The sequence below is a fragment of the Setaria italica genome, chromosome IX (assembly GCF_000263155.2).
Source record: "Setaria italica strain Yugu1 chromosome IX, Setaria_italica_v2.0, whole genome shotgun sequence".
In the NCBI taxonomy this organism is placed as follows: domain Eukaryota; kingdom Viridiplantae; phylum Streptophyta; class Magnoliopsida; order Poales; family Poaceae; genus Setaria; species Setaria italica.
Genome location: NC_028458.1, coordinates 11,452,710 through 11,477,916, shown reverse-complemented (window position 1 = coordinate 11,477,916; position 25,207 = coordinate 11,452,710). Strand labels below are relative to the sequence as shown.

Sequence of the window (25,207 nt, the reverse complement as noted above, 5' to 3'; positions counted from 1 at the left end):
AATCTGAACAGGTACTGCCATCCAAGGACTCCAAAACAGCACCTCAAGAGGAAAGTGACGTCAAGATGTCGCCGCCGCCCGAACCTGCTTCGGTTCTTTGGTTTTCACTTGGAAAAATTCCCTAGGTCAAGTTTCTCACCGCAACACCTTCAACAAGGAGCACGATGCATCATGGCACTGTCGTCGCAGGCACCGGTCAAGACCGGTCATGGCTTTCGTCAGAGGACCTCGACACCCTGACAACTACCAAATTTGTTGGTTGCTGCCAAAGCCGGTCGCCCGCCGTCACCGTCCTCCGGCTGCCCTCCGTCCGCCGCCGCCGCCATAGGGCCGAGCCACGCTCGCCTGTAGCCGCCATGGACCACGTACGAGCGGATCCACTACGAGCTCTCCACGGTGGCGGTCACCAGAGTCTAAGACGCGCTGCCCCCGAGCTTAGCCCAGGAGAGGTAGGCTCCATGTGCGCCGCCACCCCGCAGCGGGCCACCGCTTCTGGCCGTCGCCGACGCGGCGCCCCCACCCCTCAACGTCCGCTGCCTCGGGCCGTCGCCGATGCAGTGCGCAGCGGGCCGCCGCCTCTGGCCGTCGCTGACGCAGTGTCGCCGCCCCACAGCGGGCCGCCGCCTCCGGCAAACCGCCGCAGCAGCAGGAAAGGATAGGGTGGGTGAGGTTGTGGAGGGGGAGGAAGTTCTTTCGTGGGGGAGCTGATGCGCCCTCTGCCACCCTCATCGCGGTCGTGCGGACTTCCGCCGACGGGCTCTAGCAGCAGCGAGTCGGAGGGGAAGGAGGGAGCGGCGCTAGAAGTGTGGTGGCGGCGCCGCCCGAGTCGCCAGGGCGACGCGGGCCGTGTCCTTTGTTCTCCTCCAAGTAGCCACGTTGCAATGATGAATCATTTATGGGAACTGGTTGACCAACCATTTGAGTTTAGCTATTTCGATTGTGTTGGCTTGGTGAACGAAGTGCTGGGCACGGTGTTGTCATTTGCATTCTCTTGGAATATCTATAAATTTCTTCACTATTTGAAGTTCCAGGTAAGATACATTGAAGATGTATACTTATGTGCACCATAAAAAAATTTGAAGCGCGGTAGTGCGTGCCTGCTGAAATTGTGAACATAGCATCTGATCATCTGGTGCAATTACCATATGTTTCCTTTTGTGTTTCATACGCCAATCTTCTTTTAGTGCCAGGTACAGAAGTTGCTCGGCAAAATTTTCCGTTCAGATGTGGAGGGAAAATGTGCAACCAAACCAGAGGGAAAATGGTTACTGACTGCATATGTTTGTTCTTTTTCAGAACTCTTGGCTTCACATTTTGCAGTCAAAACTCTGTTCTATCTACAAACAGGACACTTAAGGCCATTCCAGTATCAGAAAGATCTCCCGCTAATTCTCAAAAACTTGCAAGAGGTACATGACACCAAGACGTCGCAGACCACAGAAAACAGGCGAATTGTCGCATCTCTTTATTTGCCTACAACAAAATACATACTATGATACAAACACGATCAAATAATACAAGTACATCGCTGTCCCTTAGTTGGTGCGTGCAGATACAAGGGTCCTCAGATGGATGAGATTCGAACAGCAGCAGCAACACAGTCACATCCAAAAGGCTAAACTGTTGTACAACACTGAGGTGCACAAAACAACAGCCGAAACAACAGGATGATGAAAGAGGCATCACCGCATCAGGTATGAGCAGCATGAGCAACAGAACCTGCACTATACTACTACCCTCGGTTCACATTCCCTTTTGCCCCCCTGATTATCTCAGTAATCTACAGCGCAACATACCAATCTCAGCGCAGGGGATGATACACATTGCTTAGTTGCTGAGTATTTGGTGACATCACATTGCATACACGATCTCCCCACTGCTTTCCAGGTCGAGATCAGCATCTGAGTCAAGGTCCTCCATGTCGTCATCGAGGTCAAGGCCGTCGTTCAAGAATTGGTTGATTCCACTGGAACCAGCTGCTGGTATGGTTGCCTCAGCCAGTATCTGCATGATCTCATCCATGCTCTGCATTGGTTGCTCTGGCTCCTCATACTGGTTGCTCATTGTGCTGTCATCCATTAGGTCGGCTGGGAGGTTCTTCAAGAACCATGGATGGTTTCTTATCTCAGGGATAGTGATCCTCTGTATATACAATGTTAGTGAGTGGCTCAAAGCAAAGAATGTGCAAAACCAATGGCCCAACCAAGCTGAAAGTACTCACAGTGGCTGGGTTGGCAACAAAAATCCTAGAAATAAGATCTTGGCACTCTGGAGATATGTGGACATAATCAGGAATTGAGTACTGCACACCCAATATTCTCTGCCAAATAAATTGTATTAGTATCTGCAGTCAAAATGTAACCAATTCAGAAAGATCGATGATAATACAGCTGCAAATGAAACCTGAATTGTCTTCCTGAAATTCTTCGGCTCATCTGGGTCCTCAAATGGATATGCACCAACCAGCATCACGTAAAGGGTTACTCCGCAAGACCAGACATCAGCAACCTAGGTTCAGTAACAATGAGTTAGTGACGGAACTAATACTCCAACATAGTTCCCTATCATACATAACTACACTCTAAGCGTGTAAAAAATATAAATGCTTTGTAAGGCAAAATTGCTGCTCTAGTGGAGAGCATTCACATGTGCATTGAGCAGAAACAGTACGGAAGTGTAGAACAATAAGTAGAAATGTGCATAATACCTTTCCATCGTATTCCTTCTTCAGAAGAACCTCAGGAGCAATGTATGCAGGAGTTCCCACTGTAGATTTTGGCTGAGAATGTAGAACTGACGACTGTAATGCAAAAGAAGTTATAAGCAGAGTAACAGTTCCAGGAAAACACTCCCCCATGATAGCAGTATAGGTAGATTTAAAACTACAACTGCCTTTGTCTTCACATTTTATAAGCAGATGATTCAGTTAAAAAAAAATCTCCACTACATCATGACTTGCTAATTTCAGTTACATTCAATCTTACTCCTCAATTGGTACACTAACAGTCTAACATAGTAAAGGTGTGCCCTGTTAAACTGCAACTACCGTTCCTTTTCCCCTAATTTTGTATATAAACAGAGTAATTTTGCATATCTGGAGCATCTGGTAGTACCTTTGAGTAGCCAAAATCGCATATCTTGAGGCGAGGGGCAGTGCTCCCATCCAACAAGGTGTTCTCCAGCTTCAAGTCTCGATGACATACTTGCTTGACAAAAAGGTAGGAACAAAGCAGAGCAATTTTAACCAAACAGACCAGACTAGTACCGCACAGTACCAACACATGGATGATCAACAATTCAAAATGCTAGATCTTGTAATAATAAAGGAGTACTCCGTAACAATGGAACAAGAAAAAAAAGGTTTTAGAAGAGTACCATGGAATGGCAGTAGCTGACCCCTGATATTAGTTGCTGGAAAAAGAAACGCGCCTGAAAAGTGGGGGAGCTTTAACAGGCGATTAGTCAACCATGTACAGAGGACCGGTAACAGAAGACAGCATCAGCAAGCAGGGGTGATGAGAGAAGACGGGAAGAAATGGACCTCGTCCTCGCTGAATCTGCCGGCGTTGCAGATGCGCTCGAAGAGCTCCCCGCCGGAGGCATACTCCATGACGATGGCGAGGTGCGTCGGGGTGAGGATGACCTCCTTGAAGCGGATGATGTTGGGGTGGCGCAGCGAGCGGTGGTTGATGATCTCGCGCTGCACGTTCTCGTCAATCTGCAGGTGGAGCAAGAAGCCTCTAAAATGGAGCCCAAGAGGAAGGCAGGAAGGCAGAGCAATCAAGCAAAGGCGCGGTAGCAGACGCACCTTCTCGCCTCGCTCGATGTACTTGACGGCGACGAGCTGGCCGTCCGCGCGGTTGCGCATGAGGCGCGCGACGCCGAAGTTGCCGGAGCCGATGTCGCGGACGAGCTCGTAGCGGTCGCCGTCGTGCATTATCGGCATGTCCATCCCGGGCCCCACGGTCACCGCCGCCCGGTCCATCCTTCCCTTGGCCTCCCTCCCGAGTCCCTACGCGCCTCCGCCTCTCTCTCCCGCCGGCGCCAGGCAGCCCAGAGGTCGCTCGATCAAGCCCTCCCACCAGCAGCCCAGCACCCGCCCGCGGCGCGCGTCCCGTGACCCCGCGATCCGAGGAGCGAGCTTCTCCCTCCCTTTTAGCTCCGGAGCAGAGGTAAAGGTGGGGCGGCGCTGGCGGGGATTTGGTTGGGTCGGGTTGGGCGGAGGAGGGAGCACACCTCGTGATCCCCTCTCCCCTTCTCTCCCTATCACCTCGCCCTTTTCCCCCACCTCGCTCGTTGCCTTTTATTTATTATTTATTGTCCTCTTGCCTCTCTCTCTCTCTATCTCTATCCCTCTCCCCCACTGGTCTCTGCTGTTTCACTACTCGTAAGCAAGAAAAAAAATATTTTTTCCCCTCCGTCCTCTTGCTCTGTCCGTCGCGGGTCGCGGCGAGCCGAACTCTCCAGTGGGGAAGAAGACGATGGGCTGCGTGATCCTCCTCGCCTCCCGCGCCCGCCGCACCGAACTCACACCGCCAGGTGGGCCAAGATTCCCCTTTGGTCCCACCTGTCAATCACAGACAATCAAGGATAGCGGTGTCCAACGTCGGTGCCCGGGAGAGAACGATTTTTTGTGACGTAGCAGCAAGTAACTGAACCATGGACCGTGGGCCCAGGGTGTGGAGGAGCCTGAAGTGGGACCGGATCGTCAGTGAGAGCACCGGGAGCGCGAGTAGCGTAGGGCTAGGGCGGTGGTAGGGGGGCGGGAGAAATATCTCGGCGGTGGTGGTCAAAAAGTGCACGTGCGGAGTTACCGGAATTGGCTTCCAGTCGGTAAAGACCCGTAAAGAGAGCACGGTGGGATCGGACGGCTATCGAGTGGTCCGTGCTGTGCTCTGGACGGCTGAGAGCGGATTGCCGGGTGGCAGCGTACAGGGGTGGTCTCGTCATTTCGCGATGCCGGGTTGGTTGGTCAGCCCTCCCGTGATGATTAATTTAGGTCGGCTGGGTTTGCTTGGGCTCGCTCTTGGGCTGGCCTCTGCTGATGGGCCCACGGACAGTGACGGCGGTGGTGGATGCTTGCGCAGCCGGGAAAGATGATCACTGAAAGCAAAAGGTGTTAAGGTCACTGAAGCAATGCTGCAATTGGGACTTCGCTACTCGCGACCGCATGCCAAATTACTGTGGGTCGGTTTGGAGGGATTTCCTCTAAAATGGTTTTATCCGACTTTTAATTTAATTTTGCTCAGTTTTTGAAATGGTTTTCACGATATAGTGTATTGTTTGTATAAAATAAGTGAAGTCGGAGCCGGTATAGATCCTCTCAAACAAGCTCTAAAATTCATTACGAGAAGACCCTTGAGTTGAAGGAAACAAAAATTTCACCCGGATCATCCTCACCTAACAAATTTTCACGATTTTTTATCAAGTTGAGTGTTTACCATGTTTATGAATTATTTTCCCCCTTTCTGCGCATTTGAAGCTGTATGCTTGAGAGTATCCCAAGAAGATGGGCCTTTCAGGAACCCGTCTGGCTCTGGCCGGCCCTGGCGTAAGCAAATTTTGGGCTGGGCCTAAACCTGGACATCTCAACCTTGGCCTGGGCTGTCCGTCGACACGGGCAGTTTCGAGTTTCGACACGAGTCTTTCGTTTCCGCCACCCATCTTCTACGCCGTCGCGCGTGTTGCAGTGTTGGCCACCTCATCCGCCTCGTCGGCTTCACCACCAGGAGAAAAGGCAAAGGCACCGCCGTACCATTCCTCCAGGCCAGGCCTCCAGTCCTCGCTCTCCTCCTTTCCTCCCCTCTCCTGCAGCTTCAGCCTTCGGTTCAGGGGATCTCCATTCCTCCTCTGTTCGCCGGTGCGCTTCGGATTGGCCTGTCCGGGGAGGCCAGAGAATCACTCAGACCGGGATACAGGTACCGTTCCTCCTCTCCTTTCTCATGGGGCTTGGGCCTTGTATCTTCTGAAAAGATAGGCGTAACTCAAAAGGTTTCTTGTAGGCTGCGATTCGTCCCGAGCTTCCTATTCGCTTACCCCTGACGATTCCTCGGTAATGTAGGTGTAGAAAACTAGAAATTCGTTTTTTTTTGGCGCAGTTGAAGGGACTTAGGACTGCATAAGCAGTTATCCGCAGCGTTGGTGCCTTGGTGGGAGCAGGGCAGGAATCTGCCAGTGGCTCCAGAGCCTTGCATTCCTTCTATTATGCCTCCTACTGCAAATTTTGTCGACAATGAAAAAGTAATCAATTTAAGTATTTCCTTTTTGAACAGAAGATCAATTTTATATTTAACCACAAGGGAGAATTTATTTTTGTTGCACATGACATGATGCAAGATGTGGTGACTAAGCTTCCATGGAGAATGTTCTTTAGGATTCTATGCTCTATAGGCATACTGAATTTACACCTGACCATATACTTGTTGCTGGGATGTGCAAGGCAGGAATTTCAGTATGCAACAAATGGCCATGTCAGCATTCGTGGTAACCTCACCTTCATCGCATGACTATGCCTTATCAGCCCTCCATGCTCGTCATTCTCAAAGATTGCACACGAGACGCATTCGCAGCCAAGTCCGGGCACTGGCACAAACACAGTTGCAGTACAATAAGCTGGGAGATTCAGACCTCCTTATCAGCGAGGTCGCTCTTGGAACAGTATGTACAAAACTGGAAATGATTGTTCCCCTTACTGTCAAATACTATTGTCTGCATCTCAAGATTAATCCTTTTCTTTTCAGATGACCTTTGGAGAGCAAAACACAGAGAAGGAAGCACATGGAATACTCTCTTATTCTTTCGATCAAGGTGTCAATATACTGGATACAGCAGAAATGGTCAGTACAGATTACTTCCTTACTTTTATTAACTATCTCTTTCTCTGTTCTGAAGTTGAGTGATTGATCTGCTTTTTCTTCCAACTTCCACTTTTTCCCCCTTTTGGCCTTTAGTACCCAGTTCCACCCAACAAGGAAACTCAAGGGAGGACTGATCTTTATATTGGCAGGTGGATGCAATCGAAGCCACGGGAAAAGGTAACCTAAAGTGATGCTATAATATACTTTGGATTGTAAGGCAACCTAAATTGATGCTATAATATACTTTGGATTGTTTGCAACTAAATCTGGCTAACAATAGTGTATGCATAGAACTCAATACTGTTAATATCAACTCGATAATTCTGTATGAGTAATCATTCTAATACAATATGCTCGCTTCCATCCTTGAAATTGGTGCCAGTGTTTAGGGTTTAGGAAAATAACTTTTACTCATAATACTATGCTGATGAGTAGACAGTAAACACTACACAGTCTTTACAATGTACAATCCCTAAGTTTCCTGCTATTATTTTTTTAATAAGGGAAGCTTTATTAATCTTAGAAAATTACATCAAGGTGAAAGTTTCCCACTATGTGATGACATGTTCAAAAGGTTTGACTGAAAGATGGGTCTTGCCTATTCTTTTCTGTGCATTTTAGATAATTTTGGCCACCAAAGTTGCCGGTTATTCAGAGCGTTCTACTTTTCTTCGGGACAACGCAGAAGTGGTGCGTGTCGATGCTGCCAACATCAAAGAAAGTGTTGAAAAGAGCCTTAAACGCTTGTCTACAGACTATATTGATTTGCTTCAGATACACTGGTCAGTGTCAGCTTGATTCACTTGTATGACTGTATGCCTGTCAAAAACCATGGTTAGGTTCACTTTGTGTTGTCAGTATTTTACCAACATACATTCAAACATTCAATTAAACATGGCTATATGGTTTCTTTTCTCGTACAAACTGAATTATGCCAAATTGTTTTCTAAAGTCCTTGTGTCATGTACTGAAGGTGGCTTTTCCATTCTATTCTTCATATTTTGCCAGGCACTAGAGAGAGAAAAAACTAACGAATATATATTTACTGATTACTGAATTGTTCTTGAACTTTCATCTATTTTCCTTGTAAAACATGTTAGAACATATGTGATACCTAATCAAGTACATTTCAGTTCATTTGTTGCGCACTTATTTTGTCAGCTTGAAGTAGTTTTTTCTTTTGTGTTTACTCCAGCTTTCTTTGAGTGCAGTTTTGTGGGTTCTTTGACTGCTCGTGTGAACTTGTTTGGATAGGATCTGCTTCTGTTAGATTGATGTATCTAATTTCCAATTGAATTGAATGAAATAAACATTCCTGGTTACAAAGTTTTTCTTCATGTTTTCAGGCCAGATAGATATGTGGCACTATTTGGTGAATTTAGTTATAATTCAACCAAATGGAGACCAAGCATCCCTTTTGAGGATCAACTGAAAGCTTTCCAGGAGCTAATTGACGAAGGAAAGGTACTATTTCTGTAATTAATATCCTTATACGATCAAATTAGTAACATTTTTCATGTCATGGGAAATTATGACAATTACATTGTTACATATCTGATCTTGATGTAGACGCAACTTACAAAATGTGCTGGTACTTATCAGCATGCAACTATTGTGTAAGTAGAGGCACATTGAATAGTTTCTAGCTTTTGTCTCAGTGCTGGCAGCTCATTCAGAAGACAATCTAGACTGTCTCATATTATCATTCATTCTTGAATTTTATCTCTGTTTTAGGTTCGCTACATTGGTGTTTCCAATGAGACCTCATATGGAGTAATGGAGTTTGTACATGCTGCAAAGGCTCAAGGCCTTCCAAAGATCGTGAGCATCCAGAACAGTTATAGTCTACTTGTGAGATGCCGCTTTGAAGGTGACAATATTGCTTCAGTCCATTCATTTCATTCATTGCAGCTCTCTTATGCTCTAATTTCTGAAATTGTAGAGGAATTATCGAAAGTTCCCTTTGATTTCTGGTACAATTAGAAAGGCCAGCTGCCTCTTGATACACAAATATTAAACTGCCAATAGACATTTTGTGCTAGCTAATGTATTTCATGAGGTTTTCTAGTTTCTTCATACGAGGCATCACTGAAAAGGGAAATGAAGGTCTGTGCTAATGAATGACAATGTATTTAATATAAACTGCCAAAAGGGGAATAAGGATTCTGTGCTACTGGGAAGCGATTTATTTGGCAACATATTTCTGCTTTATGCTTTTTGTATAATGTGATTTGCACCCCAACTGTCCTGTGTATACCAATGCGGCCAACATGCTGGCTTTTAACCACATTTTATTTCATTCACAGTTGATCTTGTTGAAGTTTGCCACCCAAATAACTGCAATGTCAGACTGCTTGCCTACTCCCCATTGGCTGGTGGCGTTCTTACTGGAAAGTATCTTGATGCTAATGCTGACACCTCAAAGAGGAGCAGGCTGAATCTCTTCCCTGGATACATGGCGCGCTACAACGCCTCTCTGGCTAAAGTATGATATACTACAACCAATTTGTTTGTGCCTACAACCAATTTGTTTGTGCCCCAACTGTATGGAACTTGGGTCTTGGTATGCATTCTAGTTTATTTTGGTTAACTTTATGTGGCAGGAAGCGACAAATGAATACGTAAAGCTTGCCAAGAATCATGGGCTAACTCCAGTCCAGCTTGCCCTCGGCTTTGTGCGGGATCGTCCATTTACTGCTAGCTCCATCATTGGAGCAACCACCATGGATCAGTTAAAGGAGAATATTGATGCGTTTACCAGTGCTCCACGGCCTCTGCCACAAGAAGTTCTTGATGGCATCGAGGACCTTTTCAAGAGATACAAAGACCCGGCAATCCTATAGGTGCTGATCACCATTTTAACGAAAAGAACCAGCAATTCTCAAACAATACAAAGATGCAGCAAACATATTAGAACTTTTGATCATACCATTTCGTTCATGCTGATACAACTATTTCTTTAATCTTCCATTGGCTATATGGATAATACCATCAGAATTATGGTTTATTATTTTACTTTTCAGTGTATGTAGAAAGGTTTTCATACTTTATACAAGTACAGTGAGTCCAAAGGGAAGACATTCTTTTGTACTCTGTTACTAAATGCCCGATATCTTGGACATTCACAGGTCTCCAGTGCACAAGTTTAACCAGTACATTTTATATGGAAATAGTAGTAAAAGATTGTTAAATTACTAAATTATGCAACTTTTTAATAATAAATCCAATGATACTATTCAGATATGAGCAATCTAAAGGCTGCATGACATCTAAGAAAGCTACTTTTACGAATGGTACTTTCATTTTTTTCCCATTGTGTTTGGAAAGTAGGAATTTCTTCAAATTCCGATGGAGATAAACCATTGTAAGTATGGCTGGCTGTGTAGCCTTACCTCACCCTAAGTTGCCAGGCGCTGGAGCTGCGCCGGCAGTTGACGACCAGTTGCTGGGCGCAGGAGCTGCACAGGCAGTTCATGACCGTGCTCTGGCATATTGGCATGTCGGCTAAAGAGGTATGGGGCTTGTAGGCTTGCAACAAAATCAAGTTGCCATGAAAAAAGTTTGCACTACTGTGTATGTCTGAATTTTGCTTTAGTATTGTTGCTTTGTAAAATAGTTGAGCTTTTTCGTAAAAAAATAAGGTTAACATCCTGAAGACAAATTGCTGATCACAGATAAATGACATGGAAGAATAGTCCCCAGAAGCTCAGAATTCTTATTTCAGTTCCACCCTGAAATGCTAAAACTTGCCGATCAGCGATCACAGATCTTGCACAGATGATGTCTAATCTAGTATATCTTGTTTTCGGCAGGACTGGATGGGGACATTTAGTGCTGCAAAACACACACATGAGGGCAAATTGAGAGCTATCCTAAGAAAGAGTGTGACTTTGAAGCATGTTATATAGCTTTACAAACTTTGAGGCATGTTAATTGATAGGGCCTCGCAAAAACATTGATGTTCCATCGCATTTGCACCCCGCCCTACATGTAAATTAAATTACAAATAAACGACACAGACACACCAACCCTGCAAGCCCAATAACTAGCTACGTTAAAAAAAAATATCCACATCCTAACTACTAAGTTTACCATCTATACAATTCAGTGAGATCATTGGACAAAGAGATGCACGGCTCCTCAATGGCCTGGTGAATTTTCTTCATTTTTGGTGAACGATGTTGTGTTTCCTGTTCATGCTTCCGCGGAATGCTGTACTTCATCATCATCATAGTCAAAATCTTCTGCTTTCCAGTCATGATTTTTTAAGAGCCGACCATTGCCCTTGTGACCATTCTTTGCTACTTCCAGGTCATGTAATTCAAGCTGCTTTCGTACCCAGGGAGGGTCGTCTGGTTGGAGCCATATTTTCTCACGAGTGTCCTTGTGTTTGAAATCAGGATAGTTGGCCCATGGTTTTGATTGTCGGTTATCCCACCATTCATAAGGATTGGCAAAGAAGACTTGCCACAAGTGAAGCTGGTCTATGTGCCTTTTCTCTTTTAGCATTTGAGCTGACAAAGTAAATAAAAAAGGTCTGAAAACTTGATAAGATTATAAGAGATTGCTAGCATGCAATGGGCAATTGAACAAGAACAATTGGCAAAACTTACGGGTGGCAGATAGCATTGGTGATGGATGTACTGAGTCTTCATCATCCTGAGGCTTCTTATTTTGATCAAGAACATAATTCAGCTCTGTGACGTGAATCTGAAAGATATGGGTTTCGAACTATGAAACAATAAAAGACAATGCATTGAAAAGGTGCATTAAAAATCATTTATATAGCAAAGCAACATGGAATAAGTAAACATTGTGAACATATTTCTGTTTATTAATATCCGTTTTGCAAAATTTCACCTGTCTACAACAATGAGGAACTGGCACATTAAACAAATGATATTATCACACTTGATCAAAGGCTGGGTAAGTAATAGGAATTATACGATGTGAATTCTGACCAAAGGCTGCATAAGCAATAGGAATTCATGTGACCACATCTGACCATAGGTTGCATAAGCAATAGATGTACATTATAATTTATAAGACACAACATCTATTGATATACAACACACTGGTAGGTGCTACTAATATGGAACCACTAGTTGTATCGAACAGACAAGTGCATATTCAGAATGGTTAAACATTAAGAAAATAGTTGCAGCAATCGGACCTGATAGAAAATATTCCGTTCACCACTTGGACTGACTTTGTGATAAAATTTCAGAAAGCCCGAAACATAAACAAGGTCATTGTGCTTCAGATGCTTTAGGCCAACATTGGCCAGCTGACCCATCAACTGCAATGTCACCCTGTTCAAGTTCTTCATTCCGTTACGAATAATGATATAATCTCATTTTCATTTAGCCCAAATCACAATAACAGTTAGTTGAACAAGAACATGCATGCTGTTAACTCATAGGATGATGAACCGGAAAAAACAATAGTTAAATCAGGTAACATTGGGGAACTCCTGTATGGTTCCTGGTTTCTATGAAAAAGTGTTGCTTTTAAGCTAGTTTCTGGTAACTAGTACTTCCTTTGTTTGGTAGATAGATACATCTTTACTTCGGTGGTAGATTGGCTTCTTATTCTCAAAAATGCACAACAGAATGTTTCACTTGTTTGTCAAAAGTAATATTAGCAGCCCAACAAACTAAAACCATTTTTGTTCAAATACCTTTTGAATAGCATTCCATCAAAGCCAATTTCTTAATAAACAATCCAAGTGGATTCTTGCACTCCGAGCATGAGAAGAAAGATATAGTCAAACATAAGCCTCCTAATGTACAATTTGGAAATAGTACTTCAAATTTGTCCGGTGTGAAATGCTCTCAGTGCTATTTTATGATGTACCAAATTATTTATAATTCATGGTACCAACATGATAGACCTTCAGTTAGATGTTTTCCACCTCAGAAGCATGGAAAATTGGTTCTTACCAGGATAGAGCAAATGGCATCATAGAAAGTTCCTAATGATTTGGTTATAACTGTTTCCAGTTTTGAGCCTCGCTCTTTGTTTGCTTATAGGGCTTAAGACCCGAAATTTTACACAAGATTTACATTTCTTCTATCAGAACAAACAAAATAGTCCTATATTGATCAAAGCACATTGACTCTAATAGTGATTAAACAAGAGCTGAATCTTCCATTCTTTCTAGTTGCAACAGGCCACACAATCCAACCACTGACGTTTTCTATCAAGTACAGGAACCACAATAAAGCTTGAGGAACATACTGCAAAGCAAAATCCACACCAATAATAGCATAGAAAGAGAAGAAAATCCACCCAATTCCTAGGAGCACAAAAAATTTTCTGCAGCAAGCGAAGTTGGAAGTGCTCAAGGAGAGAGGGACTCAACTTGAACGTGGACGAGCTCGAGGAGGATGCGGGCGACGAGGGGGAAACCGAGAGGAAGGTGTACACCCTGGGGTACTCATCGGAGCTATTGCGGTACGGCCTCACCGGCGCGTCCAGGCGGCCGATGAGACTGCACGAGTTCCAGGTGAGCCCCTTCTTGCCGACGGAAGAGGGGCGCCGCAGCATCGACATGCGGTACGACACGCTCTCCGGCTGCCCAGCACCACATCCGCCTCTGCCGCCGATGTGGAGCAACCTCCGGAACGCCGCCGCCGCCGACGAATGCACGGTAGCGGCTCCGCCGGCGAGGCGCCGCAGCATCTGTCTCGGCTTCGATTTTTTTTTTTTGGGGTACTATTTTTTCGAGGGTGTCTTTCCAGTTCGGTGGCAAGTGGCAACTCAGGCTTTTCTGACAATTTCTTTGGGCCGAGCTTCGGCTGTTGGGCTGCGTGTGTGCCCTTTGGGGGGTACCGTGTTTGGGCCTTGCCGCTGGGCTGGATGGAATAGCAATTGTGAACTTTGGGATTTGGTTTTGGTACAAAATTTTCGCGGCCTTTTCATCTTGACAGCAACCTCAGGTACTGACAAGCCTGTAACAGTAGCTCTGGCTGGTGCTACGGACGGTCTCTTGTTCTTCCGTTGAACACTTGGACTGCCACGCATCGATTGGCGAGACCGCGAACCGCTGCATTTTCATCCGTATGTCAAAAGAATTCCTTGACTTTGTGCATACAACGAGTGTCATGGGTTGAACACGAGATGTTTAGTTATGTTACTATACAAATGTACAACTTAGTAAAACATTTCCGCTGCTGATGCCAAATCGTAGTGAGTAGTGACCAATCAGAAAGCGTAAACTATTTAAATGGACAAAGAAAGGCAGAGGCAGGAAGAACACAAGACAGGCGCCACGGTCTCCGGTAAATAACCAGTTGGCCGAGGCAAAACTCACACTTATACAATAGGCCTGAGAGAGCAGCTCCAGCAGTCCTCTTTCCCCAATCCAACTACTATATTGGAAGAGTTGATTTACTTTTCTTTTTTTTCAATAATTATTAGAACAACCCAATAATTCATCTCAACTCTCCCTAAATAAAGGAGAAGTTGTGACGGGTCCATAGACCTGGGGTCCTCAATGTGCCTGTCTTTTCACAACGCTCAGTCCAACAGGCGGCGCAGTGACAATGCGCGCCTGGGCCGGCCCAGATACGTGACGCCAGGTCATGACCACGATCCGACCACCGACCGGCGCCCCACGACCAGGAGGCCTAGTCGGCGCCCCGACCAAGGGGCCTGGTCGGGGCTAGAGCCACAATCCGACTCCGACCAAGTTCCCCCGACCGGGGATGTGCCTCTGATCGGACCGGCGCATATTGCTCCCTCCCGACCAACACGGTCAGGACCGGCCGGGGATGCCCGCTCGGTATCGGCCCGGGGAGCAGATGGAGCGGATAAGGGAAGATGCTCAGGTCAACCACCATACAGAGGACTGTACCTCGCCACGCCTTGCGCACGTAACGCACAGTGCCGCCCTGCCATGTCAGGTGGGCACTATGCTACCTACCTGTCACGACGGAGTGACCGGACAAGATGAACAGGGATGGAGTGCGATAGCCACCCTGTACCCGACGACGTGGGCACTGACAAGATTAGGCAGCGCCCATGCACCTTTTCTCTCCCTCTCCCTGACTTGTAAGGCCGTCCCCTTGAACTATAAAGGGGGGCGCGCGCGCTCTCTCTCTCTCAATCGAAGACTCTCTGACTCTCTCCAACACTCAGCACACATTTGAGCCCCCGTCACTCTCCTCCACTCGGACCAGAGCACGACCGAGCCTCGAACACCCCCTTCTCCACTCCTCGCTCGTTTGTACCCCCACTGCAAACTTTGAGCACCTGGGCTCAGGAATACAATCGACCGACCGACCCCCGACTGGATGTAGGGCCTGTTACCCGAACCAGTATAAATCCTAAGTCATTATGTGCTAGATCATATCCGATCTAACGCGTGGCAAACTACGTATATTTACCTATCGGTCAGATTCCGCACCGACAAGTTGTGACTCTCCCAATACGGTAGTTAGATTGGGATGAGATTATTAGGAGACTGTAAAAGCAACTCTCCTAATAACAATAAAAGTGATATTGGGACATCCCAATTCACTATTTATTGAGAAATATTTATTGGGAGATTGGAGATGATTTAGCTATACAGAACTGTAGATGCCTATGCACAATTCAGTAGACGACTAGTCTGCGGTCATAGTGGTAAATGGCCGGAATACTTGACACTTGCAGGATTAAAAACCTGATGCGTTACAAATGTTCCAGACATCAGTAGAAGTGCAGTTGGGAGATGGAAATCTAACACTCTTCTGGACTGACAAATAGTATGGAGAATCCTCTCCTTGCATCTTGGCTCCGGAGTTGTGCAAGATCATCAGACCAAATATCAGGAAAACAAGGACAATATCACAAGCTCTGAACAATAAAATATTGTCGGCAGAGCTACAGTACCAGCCATTTCTCAGTATGTGCAACTTTGGCATGCAATTCAGGGGGTCCAGCTGACTGCTGGGATTGAGGACATGGTCTCCTGGAGGTGGAATCTATCTGGAACATACACTGCAAGATCAGCTTATAGAGCCTTCTTCCAGGGAGCAATCAAATTCGCTGGAGCAAAACCAATCTGGTGAGCTTGGGCACCTCTGAAAGTGAAATTCTTCAGTTGGTTGGCGGTGAAGGACAGGCTGTGGACGGCCAACAGAAGGCAACATCGAGGGCTCCAAGATCAAGCATCATGGTGCTGTGCGATCAGGAAAGGGAAACAGCAGACCATCCGTTCGCGAGATGCACGTACTCCATGCAGGTTTGGCAGCAGATCAGCTCCTTGCTTCACATTCAGAACCACGTCCCACTGCACGAAGTTACACTCATTGATCGGTGGCTGCTCAAGCGAAGTAACATGACCGTGCTGAAAAAGCGAGGCTTGGACTCAGCGTTTATGCTTATCTCCTGGAGCATTTGGAAAGAACGGTAGAGCACATCAGAAGCAAGGAGAGGGGTCAGTGGCACTAGTAAGCTAATCCACCTCAACTTCTAGGAGCTGTGGTTATGCAGTCTCTTCTAAGAGAAGCGATGCAGGCAAATATCCTCTTCTGTGAGACGACTGTTTTTCTGGTTTGCATGGCGAATGCCACCAGCAGCCCACAAGAGTTAGCGCTCTTCCAATGGAAAGCCTCTTTAGCCATTGCCAGTTCTCTGTCCTCATGGTCACCAGCAAGCAACTCCACCTGCTGCTCATGGTTGGGCGTCACATGTGATGCCGCAGGCCATGTCGTTGAGCTTAGCCTTCCAGGTGCTGGGCTCAGGGGCCAGCTTGACGCCTTCGACTTTGCTGCGTTTCCAAAGATCAACAAGCTCAATCTCAGCATCAACAGCCTTGTCGGTGCCATACCGGAGAAACTATGGCTGTCGCGTTCTCTCCAAGAAATCTATCTCTACGACAATCACCTAAAGGGCACAATAGCATCGGAGATTGGAAATATGACTGCGCTGCAACAACTCGACCTTTCATTAAACCAACTGGAGGGTGAGCTCCCTGCAACGATCTCATCACTCCAATATCTAACCTATCTTGACCTGGACAGCAACAAGTTCAATGGGTTGGTTCCGATGGGCATAGGTAACCTCACAAATTTGCAGTTCCTGTATTTGTCAAATAATCGCTTCACTGGACGACTTCCCCCATCAGTTGAAAACATGAAGCTTCTCAAAGAATTGTCTCTCTGCAACAACAGCCTCTATGGTGCGGTACCACCTTCCGTTGGAAATATGACTGCACTGCAAAAACTAGACCTTTCGAACAACCAACTGGAGGATGAGCTCCCTGAAACGATCTCTTCACTCCAATATCTGACCTATCTTGAATTGGACAGCAACAACTTCAATGGGCTGATTCCAGCGGGCATAGGTAACCTCACAAACTTGCAGATCCTGGTTTTTTCATGCAATCACTTTACTGGGCCAATTCCCCGATCTATCAAAAACATGAGGCTTCTTAAAGGAATGAATCTATTCAACAACAACCTCAATGGCACAATACCTTGGGAGATTGGAAACATGACCTCACTGCAACAACTTGATTTTAGGAATAACCAACTGGAAGGTGGTATACCAGTAACCATCTCAATACTCCGAAATCTCTTCTACCTAGCACTGGGCACAAACAAGTTAAGTGGTAACATACCTATAGATCTTGGCAACAGGCAGCCACTCGTTCTCATTGGGTTAGCCAACAATAGCTTGTATGGAGAGTTACCACAAAGCCTATGCAGATCTTTTTTGTTACGAGTGCTTGTTTTAAACAACAATAACTTGTCAGGCACATTGCCATCATGCATCCGGAATTGTCCAAATTTACAATCTCTTAGGCTGAGCCAAAACCATGTTTCTGGCAACATATCGCAGGTCATTGGAGTCCATTCCAACCTAACTGTTCTTGATGTCTCTGAAAATCAATTTAGTGGAACACTACCTCCAACTTTATGTTCATTTACTTCTCTTCTGATCCTGGATCTATCAAATAATAATCTCTCCAAACTCCCAAGTTGCTGGTGGAACTTGCAAAGCCTGCAATTTTTGGATTTGTCAAGAAATGCCTTTATTGGTAAACTTCCAACTGCAAGGAACCATCTCTCTTCTCTTAAATCACTGAACCTGGCATACAACTATTTTCATGGAGAGTTTCCGTCTGTGATACAGAAATCTAAGAACCTAATCATACTCAACCTTGGGCGAAATAGGTATTCCAGCATAATTCCGTCATGGTTAGGTGTGACAAATCCTAGGCTAAGGATTATACAACTATGGTCAAATATGTTCCATGGAAATATTCCAAGAAAGTTATCACAGCTCGCTTATCTCCAGCTCCTGGATTTAGCTGACAACAACCTGACAGGATTCATACCAACTGAGTTTGCTGACTTGACGTCCATGAGGCGACGGAATACAGAACAGTTAGTGATATTGGTCGAGTACTCTACTCAGTATCCATATTTTGATCGAGTTGATATAAACTGGAAGGATCACCACGAGATATTCCAAAGAACAGTGTCTCTAGTTACAGGCATTGACCTATCAAGCAACTTCCTCACTAGTGAAATACCTTCAGGGCTCTCAAATTTACAAGGACTCAAGTTCCTAAATCTGTCAAGGAATCATCTATTTGGCACTATTCCAAAATATATTGGTGACTTGAAGTTTCTTGAATCTCATGACATTTCATGGAATCAACTAGCAGGCACTATTCCATCAAGCATCTCAAACTTAATGTATCTTAGTTCCTTGAACCTATCCAGCAACCAGCTATCAGGCAGGATTCCCAAAGGCAATCAACTCCAAACACTGGATGACCCTTCTATTTATGCGAACAATTCTGGGCTCTGTGGTTTTCCTTGAGCATAGCATGTCCAAGTGACTCAAGCTCAGTACCAGCATTCGATCAGCAGAAGGGATATCATAAAGACCTTGAAGAATTATGGTCATGCTATTGGGTAATTGCTGGGTTTTAGCTTTGGAATATGGCTGTGGCTTGGAGCTCTAGTTTTCTTGAAGCCTTGGAGGATGGCAATCTTCGAATGTGTGGACAAGATGTAAAATATAGTTATGATTGTATTATGTTGTTGGTTGCTCAGCTCAGTATTTTTAGACTACAAAAGATTGTATTATGAAGTGCTCAACTAAGATCGTAGATGCCCTATTATCTAGTTTACACTACACTCTGCAGTTCCCCACCCCTGTTGGAATGCAAGTTCACAATCAACCAATTCTGTGATTAGTACCAATTAATAGCTTTCCAAATTATAAAGGAACTTTGGATTGTAATATATAGGATATATTAAAATTGAAGTATGTATTCCTGTGAAAGGGAATATTTGGGTACTGCCAGTCTGTAAAAAAACATATTATGTAAAAAATGATGAAAGGGAGTATTTCTAAAATATTGAACTGAGTGAATGAGATAACAGCCAGTTTGTATATATAGTTTTTTGAGTGTGTACAGAATACCATGGTGTTGGAAACTGAGGGACTACCTGATTACCAAAAATATTATGGTATTTAGAAAGCTGTAATTTCACCATGTTTTTTTGGGAGTTTCTACAAACCCAGTGAACCTTTAGTTTCTTTCAAAAAGTGAGAAGTAAAGCAGAAGTTCTCATTGATCTGATCTTACAGACCCATTTTTTATTATGAAGCATTCGTAGAAGATATACATCAATAAAATTAAGGACAAAAGTAAGGGAACTTGAGCCTTCTCATTTTTTGTATGTAATGGGTATGTGACCACGTGACCCTCCGCTGGATCATATTGCTTGTCTGTTACTCTGATCAGGATTACTAAGTTGCCGTTGAACTAAAGCGATTGCTTTAAGTTTTAACTAAACAACACCAATCAAAGTCAAACTATAATTTTGGTTCCTAGGCCTTACAGTGATATTGTTAGATATGAATGGTATCGTATTGATGTGCAGAGGAAGTACCTACTGATATGAAATAATTCACATCATGACAACTATATCTAGCATCAGGTAGCTCCATGACGTTCATGAATACCACCCCGCCAAACTTGCAGTTACCTTCGAACACGCCTTGAAAAAATGCTAAGAAGATGGGTGAAAAACTGACCGGGACTTCAAGCTATTCTTTCGTCAAGTCCAGTGTGCATCATGTTTCAGAGAAACGTATCCGCATAACACGGCGCATTCCCCACGTTAACTCAGCGGTTGACTGCAGAGTCTTCAATCCTCTGCCCATACCATTCCCAACGAACAACTGCTCATACATTCTGAAGGCAAAGAAACACGTTCAGACACTGTACAATTCAGCAGCAATTTTCCCAATTAAGGGTCAAGAGTGGCAAATATACTACAATGCGCTCAAAAGCAAACAATATGGCCAAAACAGAGCAAGCAAACGCCTCCATTTTTCTCAGAGATTTAAAATTTCTGCATTAAGTTAGCGAGCATACAAAACGGACCAGGATGGGGGAGAGACTCAACCTGAAGTTGTGACACCCATTAGGATGGCGACGAGGAGGATTCCACGGAAACAGTCGTCGGAATTACCGTTTTACGGCCTCCGGCAGGGCGGGGCACGCCGCGGCTAGGTGGAGCGGCCGACGCCGACGGCACGGTGGCGGCTCCGCCGATGAAGCGCAGAAGATGGAGTTCTCAAGAATTGTTGGGCTTGCACTAAAAAAAGAATTGTTGGGCCTGGTCCCTGGGCCACAAAAAACTCGGTTTCTTCTCTCTCTCCTCTGTGTGTGGGCTGCGGCGCTGCGCTCTAGTTAGATGGGCCCGAAGGTTTCTCTAATAAAAGGTAGGCCCAAAGGCTGCCGCTCACATATATATTTTTCCACAATTATTACTGGTGTGCTATTATCGTCGCCTATGCGAAATGGAACTCAAAATTCCTCCTAACTTACAACTGAGGGGTTTTGACTTTCATAGACTTATTCTAAAAAATACAGCTAATATTGGTGGATGGAGGGAATACCATACCTAATAGAGAGTAAAACAAAAGAGAGTCAATTATGTTTATGCATGTTCGACAAGTATAATGAATAAACGTAAAAAAAAATATGAATGTTTCCTTGATGTGTTTATGGAAAAAAGGTCTAGTAAATACCCTAGTCTACACACACAAAATGGATACCGTGACTATACAGCTCATGAGATTTCAACCTAGGAGGTTTTACGATTAAATAGCCTTGACACCGATAGTCTAAGATAATAGTAGTTTCTTTAAGTTTGATGAATCTTTTAGACAAGGCATAACAAAAATGTGAGATATTGGAAATTTAAGCAATTGAAAATAGTACAAATCGAATCTAGGAGACTTCATTCCCCTTTTCTAGGAAATTGGCTAGGGAGAGCTTCATATTATCACATATCATAGCATATACTCCCTCTCCCCAAAAAGAATGGCTTTTTGGAATTTTTCAGACAGATCATAGATGAATGAAAAAGGCGCATGTACCCTAGTTAGTTCAGATTGCATATAGAAAATAGAGAAAATATGTTTCCATTTAATCATGCATGCACGAGATCAACATGCCAAATTATGCATGCGTAAGATTTAAATCCTAAAACGTCATTCTTTTTGGATAAATTTTGAATGTCAAAACATCATTCTTTTTGGAACGGAGGGAGTATGTTTCTTTTGTAGTGGCTTTTGCAAAAGAGTATCATACATGTCGGATACATCAATTTTTATAATTCAAATATTTGTTTCATTATTCACCGGGCCGTTGTGACTTCGATTTATTTCCAGGATCATCATCAGTTTGAGAGGTTTGTAAATTTGTGCCCTTACGGCCAGCACTTTGAATGGTTAGTTCCGTAACCCCAACTACCCCGGGGCCACCTTGGCGTGGTCGATCATCCGGCCTTCCCCCACGACCACGAACGATCCCAACTCGTGGAGGCTCTCGACCGTCTTCCCCAACGAACGGACGCCTCCATCCATCCAGATCGCCATCCTCCTCCTCCAGCCCTCCTGGCTCCTGCGCTGCCGCCATGAATTGATCCCCTCTCGTCCCCTGGTAAGAATCGTGCCCTAGCTCCCTCGCTCTCCATCCCCTTTCCGGCTGCGGATGGAATAATCCGCCCAGATCCTCGCTCCTCTCTTTCCTGGATCCATACGGTTCGCGGCGCGCGCGTGTGGCTTCTGATCCGGCGCGGTAGTGGTTAGGATTCGATCCATCCCGCTGCACCACTGACCTTCATGTGTCTATCTGTTTGCCAGGCATCAAGGAGGAAGGAGGAGGAGGAGCGGCGCGCCGTCAGCGGCGGCGCGCGGGATGTCGTCGTCCAGCTCGCCGTGCGCGGCGTGCAAGCTGCTGCGGCGCAAGTGCACGCAGGGGTGCGTCTTCGCGCCCTACTTCCCGCCGGACAACCCGGCCAAGTTCGCCAACGTGCACCGCGTCTTCGGCGCCAGCAACGTCTCCAAGCTCCTCAACGAGCTCCCGCAGGCGCAGCGGGAGGACGCCGTCAACTCGCTCGCGTACGAGGCCGAGGCGCGCCTCCGCGACCCCGTCTACGGCTGCGTCTCCTACATCTCCGTCCTGCAGCTCAGGATCAAGCAGGCGCGCGACGAGCTCGCCGCCGCGCGCAAGGAGCTGGCCAGCTACATCGGCCCCGCCGCCTTCGCGCCCTTCGTCGCCCCGCCGCAGTACCACCACCACCAGTACGCCGGCGTGCCCCTCGCCTCCGGCGCCGGGATGGGGCTCGGCGTCGGCGTCGCGCCGCAGCACGGGCACGGGCACCCGCAGCAGCAGATCATGGTGCAGCACCAGCAGCACCTCCACCACCACCAGCAGATGGCGGAGGCGCAGCAGCTCGCCGCGACCGTGGAGGTCGCCAGGGAGCAGGAACTTATGATGAGGCAGGCCGCGGCCTACGCGCACGCCGTGCCCGGGAGCAGCGCCGGCGCCACGGTCGCCGTCGTGCCGCCCGACGCGGTGCCGTACGAGGGCGGTTTCCTCTTCCAGCAGCAGCAGCAACCGCCGCCGTCGCAGGCGCAGACGGCCGTCGCGCTCACGTACCAGATGGAGCAGTCCCCGCCGCCATCGTCGTCGGGCCAGTCGCATCCTGAAGTGTCGCACCAGCAGAATACGGACGGAAGCGACGAGGGCAGCGGTGGCGGCGGCGTGCCGCCAGCCTGATCGGACGGCCGGTCGCCCGCACGCCCGCCACTGATTTGTCCTTTCTTTAGCCTTTTGTGTTTTCTTTGGTGTTCCTTGTTCGTCATGATTTTTTTTTCCCGTCTGCTTCATCATCGGCATCAGCATCGATATTGGATCCGTGCCTCCCGAAGGCAGGCGAGGTGGATCCTTCACAAGCAAGGTATTCTTCTTCTCACATATATCCGCCTTTTCCTATTCTTGATTCTGGCCTTCTGTTTGATTCTCTTTTGACTTTCTTGTTCTCTGAAACGATAGTTTTTGCATAAAAGTTCGGCTACTGTTTTAAACCAAAGAGCACATGAAAAATACTCAGATAAACATTATGAGTCTCTACTAATTTTGTGGTTCAAACTGCAAGTTATTTTGCAAGTGCGAACTCCATGCACTGATATGTTCTTAGTGCATGTAGATGAACAATGGAGATTTAGGGAAAAGTTATATTTAAGTAGGTGAATTGCTAATCCATATTGGCATAATGATATGATATGGCGTGGCTTCATGAAATGACTATCCTGCTGATGTCATATTAAAGTAGTACTAGCTAGTATTAGTGCTTCTTGCATATGGGAAACCAGCTGCTCGAGCTCATGCATGGGTCCATCCTTGCATATCTAAAAGGCAATTTAACATGTGTAACACACAAGTTAACACATTGCAGCATGTAAGTCCGGCCGTGGCTTGCTAAGTGCCCAAGCCAGCATTCCACTGATTACACGAGAAATGCTAGCTGGGCATGGGGTTGCGTATGTACACATGTTCAATTCCTTAATTTGATACATTTTGTGTTGCTAAACTTAGCTATCCTCCTTTACAGTTGTGTGTTCTTACAGTGTGTCCCTGCTAGAAGATGTAGCTTAATTAACTACTATGAAAAAGGATTGATATATGCTTTGAAGTGCTGACAGATAGTAAACAATACTGCTAGTGGGTTTATGGGTGATCCCGAAAAAAAGATTCTGGCCTTCTAGTGTGTCCATGACGATCCCCAAAAGATAATGTACTGATGCCAAGGATGCAATGAACCTTCCTATAGTTGTTTAGTAATCTCTCTTTGTTGCTTAAACAGTTACTGATTGCAGTCTTAATTAGTTATTTTCACTAAGCATATGAGTAGGCAGAACAGTTTGATGGTTATTAATAAGAAACACAAGTGACCAATTCTCAAATTTTTAATCTGTGGGTAAACGAACAATGGTCTTCTAGGTTAGCACTAATCTCTACATGCATGCCTATGATATACTTATTTGTGTTTTCATGCGTGTATACCCTCTTTCTATCTCTAGCTGTTGCTAGAAATAGGCAAACAGTTGAGCCCCCCTGCTGTATCTCACTATATATAGACATCATGCATATGGTATATGAAACGCCGTTTATCACCCATTCAATTTCACTCACTGACATATCATTCACCTGGAATTATGCCTTGTCAGGTTCCTCATGATCAGTTGCCTTTCTTCCTCAAGAGTTAGAGCCAAATAAATGCAAGACAGAAGGAGTGGTAGGAAATGGGGACAGATATACTCATCATGGATCAGTGTAACACAGAGAATTAATGGTGGGAAGGTGGAGAGATGGGAGTAGTAGAGGTAGACAGACACAGTAGAGAGAAGCATGCATGGTGTGGCAGAGAGAAGCATGCATGGTGTGCTTCAGTGCCAGGAGGGGAGCAGCAAATGGTGAAGTACTGAAGTGAGATAGAGAAACAAAATGCATTCAAAGCTAAGGTGTATGCACTTTGCAGGAGGGAGCAGCAAGCATGAATAAAGATATTAACAAGAACAGTAGGATGAGCAGCTAAAAATATAGTATCTTCGTTCACTTTGCATTTGTTGTTGAGCATATATATCCAAGTTTCATCGCTGTTATTAGTATTCTTTCGCCCTTACCTTCTTTTTTCCTTTTTTTTTCTCATTCATAAACTCGTCCTGCCATCTTGTGTATAAATAAGTAGAAGCCTCTCTTTGGACATAAATGGATGGAGCTAGTCATTTTATTGTGACACCCATTTTTTCTCCAGTTAATACTTATTGTGTACGTAGCCTTCATGCCTATGGAGGATAGGGGGAAAAACTGAAGCTCGCTTCGTCATCATATAAAATCTGTTAGTGCCTAGATACTGTCCCATCAATGTCGTAATTCATAACATTTTCAAAGCTGTTATTTCATTATTTGGAAGAATGTCAAACAAGAAGTTGTATGTATTTCTTGGTAGTATACAGCTCTAGTCCTAAATGAAGCTTTT

The 25,207-nt window shown here is 45.5% G+C and overlaps 4 protein-coding genes across 5 annotated transcripts; 2 read left to right on the top strand and 2 right to left on the bottom strand.

Annotated features, from left to right (window-relative positions):
- Window positions 1-1,427: 1,427 nt before the first annotated feature.
- On the bottom strand, window positions 1,428-4,310 carry LOC101758084 (serine/threonine-protein kinase SAPK10). The gene is made up of 8 exons (XM_004982379.2): window positions 3,809-4,310; window positions 3,542-3,718; window positions 3,376-3,429; window positions 3,114-3,206; window positions 2,708-2,800; window positions 2,404-2,508; window positions 2,222-2,320; window positions 1,428-2,142 (listed from the first exon to the last, which is right to left on the bottom strand). Exons 1-8 carry the CDS (start codon window positions 3,983-3,985, stop codon window positions 1,852-1,854), a joined length of 1,089 nt encoding a protein of 362 aa, XP_004982436.1. The 5' UTR covers window positions 3,986-4,310; the 3' UTR covers window positions 1,428-1,851.
- Window positions 4,311-5,679: 1,369 nt separating this feature from the next.
- Window positions 5,680-9,982, top strand: LOC101757418 (protein tas). Of its 2 annotated transcripts, none has more exons than XM_004982377.2 (9): window positions 5,680-5,918; window positions 6,444-6,657; window positions 6,741-6,836; window positions 6,951-7,034; window positions 7,479-7,639; window positions 8,204-8,321; window positions 8,592-8,727; window positions 9,164-9,342; window positions 9,461-9,982. In XM_004982377.2, the coding sequence occupies exons 2-9, from the start codon at window positions 6,454-6,456 to the stop codon at window positions 9,698-9,700; spliced, it is 1,218 nt and encodes a 405-aa protein (XP_004982434.1). In that variant the 5' UTR covers window positions 5,680-5,918; window positions 6,444-6,453; the 3' UTR covers window positions 9,701-9,982. The 2 variants fall into 2 exon arrangements, with proteins under 2 accessions (XP_004982434.1, XP_004982435.1); XM_004982378.2 differs by having other exon boundaries at window positions 6,440-6,657.
- Window positions 9,983-10,725: 743 nt separating this feature from the next.
- LOC101757019 (protein OSB1, mitochondrial) lies at window positions 10,726-13,609 on the bottom strand. The gene is made up of 4 exons (XM_004982376.2): window positions 13,222-13,609; window positions 12,031-12,169; window positions 11,471-11,567; window positions 10,726-11,371 (listed from the first exon to the last, which is right to left on the bottom strand). Exons 1-4 carry the CDS (start codon window positions 13,539-13,541, stop codon window positions 11,052-11,054), a joined length of 876 nt encoding a protein of 291 aa, XP_004982433.1. The 5' UTR covers window positions 13,542-13,609; the 3' UTR covers window positions 10,726-11,051.
- Window positions 13,610-21,680: 8,071 nt separating this feature from the next.
- On the top strand, window positions 21,681-24,966 carry LOC101756470 (LOB domain-containing protein 6). Its single transcript, XM_012848838.2, has 3 exons — window positions 21,681-21,822; window positions 22,026-23,125; window positions 24,396-24,966. Exon 2 carries the CDS (start codon window positions 22,081-22,083, stop codon window positions 22,942-22,944), a length of 864 nt encoding a protein of 287 aa, XP_012704292.1. The 5' UTR covers window positions 21,681-21,822; window positions 22,026-22,080; the 3' UTR covers window positions 22,945-23,125; window positions 24,396-24,966.
- Window positions 24,967-25,207: the final 241 nt, after the last annotated feature.